At 40.3% G+C, this 8,460-nt stretch overlaps 1 protein-coding gene across 15 annotated transcripts in view; it reads right to left on the bottom strand.

The window, feature by feature from the left end:
• LOC308103142 (NACHT, LRR and PYD domains-containing protein 12-like) overlaps window positions 1-8,460 on the bottom strand; it is a 33,317-nt gene continuing 24,857 nt past the window's right edge. For 14 of the 15 annotated variants that reach the window (XM_080453005.1, XM_080453017.1, XM_080453016.1 and 11 more), the window contains 5 exons: window positions 7,573-7,740; window positions 5,474-5,647; window positions 4,688-4,843; window positions 2,863-2,886; window positions 1-1,864 (listed from right to left, as the gene is read on the bottom strand). In XM_080453005.1, the coding sequence (XP_080309131.1) occupies window positions 1,807-1,864; window positions 2,863-2,886; window positions 4,688-4,843; window positions 5,474-5,647; window positions 7,573-7,740 (580 nt within the window). In that variant the 3' untranslated portion in view covers window positions 1-1,806. The remainder of the gene's footprint in view (window positions 1,865-2,862; window positions 2,887-4,687; window positions 4,844-5,473; window positions 5,648-7,572; window positions 7,741-8,460) is intronic. The other variant, XM_080453008.1, reaches the window with a different exon arrangement.

Here is an 8,460-nt window from a genome sequence, read left to right as displayed (position 1 = left end):
ACCCAGGGTAGTAGCTGAGCACAAGTGCTCATTTTCAGCAACGCCCTGCACACAGAAACACAGACACATTAAAACCTGGTAGCTGACTAGTACAACAACAGTCTTATGCTGTTGGCCACTAAGCAGCTCCACTGGAGCAGTTGGGGTTCAGTGCCTTGCTCAAGGGCACTTCAGCGGTGTTGGGGAAGTGGTGAACATTCACTTCCCCACCCAGATTTGTCCTGCCGGTCCGGGGATTCGAACCGGCAACCTTCCGGCAACGAGGGCGCTCCTCTAACCTTTAGGCCACCACTGCCCTGGATACAGTACAGTGGTCTCATGCAGCTATAGATACAGTACAGTGGTCTCATGCAGCTATAGATACAGTACAGTGGTCTCATGCAGCTATAGATACAGTACAGTGGTCTCATGCAGCTATAGATACAGTACAGTGGTCTCATACAGCTATAGATACAGTACAGTGGTCTCATGCAGCTATAGATACAGTACAGTGGTCTCATACAGCTTTAGATGCAGTAAAGTGGTCTCCTTTTTACAATAGGCGGAAATTACATATTTGTACTGCATGCAAAACACTGCATGGTTCTTGCCCAAAACTGCATGAGATTGGCATACATTTGACATGTCTGTACAGGGGAGGCTTGTAGGTATCCATTTAACCCATTTCCATTCACATATATTGAGGTGACAGCTCAAGGGACCATTTGGAAAATGGTGATGGTCGTTTTTCCCTCGCCAAAATGTTGTCTTAACTTTGAATCATTAGGTATTTAGCCTCCTTCCCGACAAGGTAGCATGAAAAGTTTGGTCTCATTGGAAACCTGAGGTTGTCTGGAATCAAATGGTATCTCTATCTTTGAGCTACGTCTAAATTTGAGCGTTCCACAGTCTCCGAAATACACTCTCGCCGGCGTTCCAGCCAGCCATCTCCCAGGTCTCATAGGGGTAATAAAACATTGAAAAAAACACACTTGGGACCACTTTTTTTCTTGGGATCATCAAAATCCCAATATTAGAGGTCCTATGGATGCCAAAAATCAAAACTAGAAAAAAAAATAAGCAGTCGCACGTGGACCCCTCCTAGGGCCTCTACTATAGGGTTGACAAATTTGTTCTGACCTGGCCACTGACATATGAAGAGAGAAATTTAAATTGTCCCCAAATTTAACCACTTGAACCCCAGCATCCACATTCTGGGGGGAACATTAGCCAAACATAGTCAATCTACAAGCTCACAACGTGTCTTGAGCTTGTAGATAAAAAGAAACAATAAAGAAAAAAATATCAATCAGACTCTGTTCTGATCGTATTTGCGCTTGAGTATAAAAGGTTTGCATATCCAAGCATCATGAATAAGGAATCACGAGCATTAAACACTGGGTAGAGGGGTTGAGTGAATGTGTTCTGGAAGGTGTACAGGTGTGTCAGTGTGTCAGAGGACACTCTGTAGAAGGACAGAGCCCCAGGAGACCAGTCCAAATACACTGCTACTCTGTGGGAGCCAGAGGGGCGGACAGGGAGGTCAGTGCCCCTACTATTGTGTCTGACAGTGTATTTGTTAGCATCATGGTAACATTCCAGAGTCCAGGACTTGTTATTCTGTCCAAGATAGCATCTATGATCACTTCCTTTCCTGTTGTTTCTCTGTAAATCACTGCTATGTCAACTGTTCCACTCCACTCTACCTCCCAGTAACAGCATCCAGTCAGACCCTCTGTACAAATAACATATGCCCTGTCATCAAACCTGTCAGGATGATCAGGATACGACTGAGCCTGGCTCACCCATGTCACCTTTCTGTTGTTCTCAAACAGACAGAGGTTTCTGTGTGCTGTGTTTGTGTCCAGTGTGAGAGGATGGAAACCTGTTGAGAACATAAGTCAGTAAACATTATAAACATCATTCGCTCGCACGCACACACGCAAGGGATCCATCATCCAATCATCAACAATATCGCCATCGTCATCATCATCAACCTTTATTTGACCAAACAAATTCATGCAATTTGTGAGCTTGTAGATCAGCTATTTTGCTATTTTTGAAATGTACGTAGAGCTTCATCCTACTCTCCCACCCAACACTCCCCGCTGACAGGTGCCGTCCCAGCCCGTAGGAGTATGTGCAATGACCGATATCACCCTCCCCGCCCGGCTTCCCTCAATCAATCAAAGATCATTCATAATAATACCAGAATTCAATAATTCATAATAATACATTGAGTAATAGCAACACGTCGCATCACGACGGGTTGTGAGCTGTTAGATCGGCTATTTTCAAACATTTAGTACTTTTACTTTGTGTAATTTAAGTATATTTTGATGCCAATACTTTTACTCAAGTAACATTTTGAACACAGGCCTTTTAGTTGTAACAGAGTATTGTTATATTGTGGTATTGCTACTTTTACTTAAGTAAAATGTCTGAGTACTTCTTCCACCATGTTCCATGAAACTAACCTGACTCAGCCTGATGGGGGCGGTAGGCTGTGAAACAAAATGTGTGTCGCAAGCTTCTTCCATTTGGCGGAGTCAGGTTGCCATGAAACATAGTTGTGTTTAAAGAAACAATTGCTTTTGAATTCATCCTAAGGACTCAGCTCTACTGAAGAGTTTTCAGGAGAGCATCCAGGGAGGGAGGGACCAACAGAGTATAAAACAGTGTAGACAATGTCAATGTGGCATACTGACACACACAATGTACAAAAATGTATTTCACCCACTTTTTTACCTTGTAAACCTGTGATGTGACAATAAAACTGATTCTGATTCTGATTCTGATTCTGATTCTGACACAGACAGACAGACAGACAGACAGACAGACAGACAGACAGACAGACAGACAGACAGAGAGACAGATACTCACATCTTTTTTCCTTCATGTTTCACACTGTAGGAAGTAGAACAACAATGCATCAATGTCTGACTGTCTAACACAACGTCTCCACTACCTGACACTACAGTGTTTCTGCTACCATTATCTTCACCAGGCAGCCTGTCTGGACAAACTCTCTGCCGCCTGGCTTGGAGGAGAGGAGTTAGAAACATTTCTTGTTTTTATATTTACTGTATATATAGAGTAATGTTATTTCTTCCCATGGTACTGGCCAGCAGGCCGTGGTCACACAATGTTAAATTGAGGACACTCAAATGGAACTGCAGCAGTATGTGCTGGATGAGCAACTGTCATGAAATGAGCGGGAGGTGATTTTCTATGTCTTCTCCAGTTAGATCTGCTATTTGAGCTTGTAGGTCTGCTAATTGCACTTGTAGATCTGCCATTTGAGCTTGTAGACCTGCTATTCTCACTGAATGGTTGTCAACTTTCTCAGAATGTTCACATATCATGACATGCCTAGAAGAGGGATAGGGTACTGACTCCTCTAAATAGTTTAAATTGATGCCAAACTACAGCTTACATGTATTATGCTAGACAATTCTTTATATACAATTGTACGGTTCAATTAAAAGTATGTGCCATAAATCTACCATTATTAATTTGAAAATATTAACTAGATATATCAATTGAAATCATGAATTACTTTCTTAACCATATATTTTAAGCTGAGAATGATTCAGTTTAAACTCTATGCTCTTTTTGGCACAGATTAGTGCACATTAATTAACTCTTAACATGATTATAGTAAATATGTATGAGTAGATAAGCTGGATTTAGCACAAAACTGTGACTTTTCAGGAAATGGAAAGAATAACCTGTGTTCCAATGGATCCCATGTAGTTATTATTTTAAGTTTGGAAACAGGTAATGGAACGTGTTGTGAGCTTGCCTTGTACATCAGGCATTTTTGCTGCTTTTACATGGGACAGTCATAACGTGAAGTATATATTAGTATATAAGTGGTTAGAAAAATGAGCAATAGCATTCATTTGTGAAAGAAAACAGAAATAAATGAAATATGGAGAAGCAAGGTTTCTGTGACAGTAGCACTATTCTATTACAGTTTTCACATTCACATATGATGCACTTCCAAAACTGTTGCTTCTCTAATTTGATTTGAAACAAAATAATAAACAGTTAACATCTATTTTTATTTTATCTACACACACATAATTGGTTGATTTCCAAAACATTTGTTGCCAGTGTTGAATATACAGTAACTTATATGATGTGTCTCTCTGTCATTGACATGTCTGTCTGCTGCCATCATTATTGACAGGAGGTGAGAGTTCTGTGACTTTAGTGTCATCCACTATCTGACTTATTACTTCATTCAGCACAAGAGATGTATTGTTGTAGGTTGGATTCAAATGTAAATCTATCTATAAATGCGAGGAGTGTGTGCGTGCGTGCGGGCGTGCGTTTGGAGGAGGCGTTGTTTCCTTTACCCATGATTGTTGTCTGCTGTGTTTGACAAGTATGCCAACATTATTGTATTATTGTATGTAACAATGTTCTGCCTTACATGCACTTTGTAACTTCCCATTATCTGACTGCACTGGCAGTGTTTATGTCCTTTGTACAAGGCATTCTTGTACTTCTGTTTATGTGAATATAAATAAATAAATATGTTGTGTGCGTGCGTGCGTGCGTGCGTGCGTGTGTGCGTGCATGCGTGCATGCGTGCATGCGTGCGTGCGTGCGTGTTCCCCTGCTGGTCTACCAGTCATTGGAACATGAAACAAGGGAATCGCTGCACTAACCAACATGAACACAGTCCAAGTCTACTCACTTGAGAGTTTCCAATCCAGAGAATATCTGCAGTGCAGATTCCGGCAGGATGTTAGGTAGGAAGGTCAAGTCTAATTCTCTCAAATGAGAAGGATTAGAACGGATAGCTGAGGCCAGCACTTCACAGCTTCTCTCTGACAAACAGCAGTTCTTCAGTCTAAATGAAAAATAAATCACCAGAAGTTTGAATGTCTGCTATAAATAAAACCTGCTTACAGCCACGTATTATAAAATAATTCTCTGTCTGTCTGCAACACAGAGCAGAGCGCACACCACGCTCCTGTCTCAACTTAGCTTGTTTGTGACTCCTCTGTTTGCCAGCTCTGTTGCTGCTGGATCCCTGGACCTCAACTCACCTGCCCAGATAGAAAAACTTTGGCCTTCGTTTTGACCTGTTCCTTTGTTTGATTTTTGACAACTTTTACTTTTTTGTGTTGCTCTGCTTGGCAGGCATTAGACACTTAGATTTTTGACTTATTCCTGCCTCTCTGTGTTTGAGTCTGCACGTGGGTTCAACTTGACTATTCAGCGTAACAACAAAGAAATAAATTAAGAAAGCAAGAAAGAAAGAAAGAAAGAAAGAAAGAAAGAAAGAAAGGATGAATGTATCTCAATTGTAATTGTAACACGTACTGTATTCACTGTACCTTGTCATTGTTCTAGTCAAAGTGTGTCACTATGATCTCAACCTTATTCACACTCTACAAATAAAGCATCACCACAATTATTCATAGTATAATCACATGATAAATAAATTATGAAAATACATTTTGTAAATTAATCTGACCGTAGAGTCACCAGTCTACAATGAGGATTCTTCAGTGCATCACACAGCGGATCCAGGTCCTCCAGGTCCAGCCCGTTATCACTTAAGTCCAGGTGTCTTAGATGGGATGGATTAGAACTGAGAGCTGAAGCCACAACTTCAATGTGTTTCTTCTGGAGGTTACAGCCAACAAGTCTGTAATGACAGATTCATGTAAAATAAGAAATGATCAAACAGATCATCCAAGTTCACTGTCAAGGAAGTTAACTAAGAGATCGTCTATGTAGTTCTCCAGACATTAAAGGGATTTTTCACTTAAAAAAAGAAATGTGGGTAATTTTATCGTCTACTCAGGCTTTTGTGATCACTACGGACAGTTTTTAAGTTGCTTGATATTCATTTTATCAGATACGCCCCCTTCCTATACAAACCCAGTGGTTGGAATAACGTGTTCCTTCCACGCGCTACGTCCAACCAGGGAAACTCTCCCCTGTCAGGTGACAAGAAGGTCAGTAGGCTCTCATGCATTGAAGGAGGCATGCGCTCGGCCCTGGCCTCCCTAGGTTGGCAGAGGGAGGGTAGTGCCCAGGATTACATAGAAAATTGGCACTGGGTGTAAAAAGTAGGGTTACAAAATCGTGGGATAAAAAAAAAAAAAAAAAAAAAACAGTGTAACTTCAAACTCCATTTTAACCATGATAGATTCTTCGGAAACACCCGTCCTTGGTTCTGGTGACTGATATTGTCCTTCTAATGTGTGAGGAGACCGTGTTTTTCTATTACCCTTTTCATTTATTTTTAATAATTTTTGGGGATTTCTTTTTTTTTTAAATAAAATAAATGAAAAAAGTAATCGAAGAAACACCGCCCCCTCATATTAGGAGGGCAAGATGAGTCACCAGAACCAAGGACGGGTGTTTTTGATTAATCTAACATGTTAGACCCAAACCCATTGCAAAAAAGTTGCAATGGGTTTGTATAGCAAGGGGGGTGTCTGATAAAATGAAAATGAAATATCTAAATACTGAATCAAGCAACTTAAAAACTGTCTTGGGGAGTCACAAAAGCCTGAGTAGACGATAAAATGACCCAATTTTTTTAAAAGTGAAATATCCCTTTAACAGGATGTCAGTAAGAACAGAGAACCAGAGAAGTGGAAGACAGATGTAAAGTTGTCTCTGTAAACTACAGCAAGGTTTCCCAAACTTTTCAGGCCGCGACCCCCCAAAAACAAAACACCTAACCCAAAAACAAAACACCGATATTTGAACAGGGGACCCCCCACCCTGACAAGCACTTGGAATTGTAGGAGTTGAGGATTTGTATTTAGTTTGACTCGGTTCCACAGATAAATACTGTGAAAATAGCCGATCTACAAACTCACAACGCCTCGCAGTGCGAGGCGTTGTGAGCTCTTAAATTGTCAGTCCTTAAATTGTCAGTCCTTAAATTGTAATTTTTGCATATTAAGATAATCATCTGGGGACCCCCCAAAATGATTTGCAGACCCCCCTGGGGGAACCACTGTACTGTACAGCAAGCAACTTGCATTGATGTATTAAGTAACTTGGTAATTCCTCATTAAAGTGAGTAAACCTAAGCAATGACCATAAGCATATTGCTTAAAAGAGCATCCTCTGTACACCTCCACTAATGCTCTCCTTGGTTTGACTGTGGCTACACCTGTCAACCTTTCACTGCCACCATGACACACACTGTCTGTGTGTGTGCACATGCGCACGCACGCACGCACGCACGCACGCACGCACGCACGCACGCACGCACGCACACACGCACACACACACACAAATATGTGAGTACTTCTTTCGAATCCATGGACCTCGCCTAGCTTCACCTGCCCAGCCAGATAAACTTCAGCCTTAGTTTTTGCCTGTTCCTTTGTTATATTTTACCTACTTCTAACTTTTTTGTGTTTGCTCTGTACGTGTTATTAATTGTAACACGTACTGTAGTCACTGTACCTTATCATTATTCTAGTCAAAGTGTGTCACTATGATATCAACATTATTCACACTCTACAAATAAAGCATCACGACAATATTCATAGTATAATCACATGATAAATAAATGATTAAATAGGTTTTGTAAATTAATATGACCGTAGAGTTTCCAGTCTACAATGAGGATTCTTCAGTGCATCACACAGCGGATCCAGGTTCAGCTCGCGGTTAGAACTTAAGTCCAGGTGTCTTAGATGGGATGTATTAGAACTGAGAGCTGAAGCCACAACTTCAATGTGTCTCTTCTGGAGGTCACAGCCAACAAGTCTGTAATGACAGATTAATGTAAAATAAGAAATGATCAAACAGATCAGCCAAGTTCACTGTCAAGGACGTTAACTAAGAGATCGTCTATGTAGTTCTCCAGACATTAAAGGGATATTTCACTTTTTTTTTTAAAAGGGTAATTTTATCATCTACTCAGGCTTTTGTGAGCATTACGGACAGTTTTTAAGTTGCTTGATTCAGTATTTAGATATTTGATATTAATTTGATCAGAAACGCCCCCTTCCTATACAAACCCAGTGTAACTTCAAACTCCATTTTAACCATGTTAGATTCTTCGGAAACACCCGTCCTTGGTTCTTGTGACTGATAATGTCTTTCAAATGCGTGAGGAGACCGTGTTTTTTCTATTACCCTTTTCATTTATTTTTAATATTTTTGGGGGATTTTTTATTTATTTAGAAAAATTAATTAAAAAAGTATTCGAAGAAACACCGCCCCCTCACCTATTAGGAGGGCAAGATGAGTCACCAGAACCAAGGACGGGTGTTTTTAATTGATCTAAAATGTTAAAAAAATTGAGTTTGAACTTACAATGGGTTTGTATAGCAAGGGGGGTGTCTGATAAAATGAATATCAAATATCTAAATACTGAATCAAGCAACTTAAAAACTGTCTTGGGGAGTCACAAAAGCCTGAGTAGACAATAAAATGACCCAATAATTTTTTTTAAGTGAAATATCCCTTTAACCCTTTTTGTGA

The sequence above is a fragment of the Gymnoscopelus braueri genome (genome assembly GCF_963280865.1).
Source record: "Gymnoscopelus braueri genome assembly, chromosome: 16".
Lineage (NCBI taxonomy): Eukaryota > Metazoa > Chordata > Actinopteri > Myctophiformes > Myctophidae > Gymnoscopelus > Gymnoscopelus braueri.
This window is presented reverse-complemented; position numbering and strand designations above follow the sequence as displayed.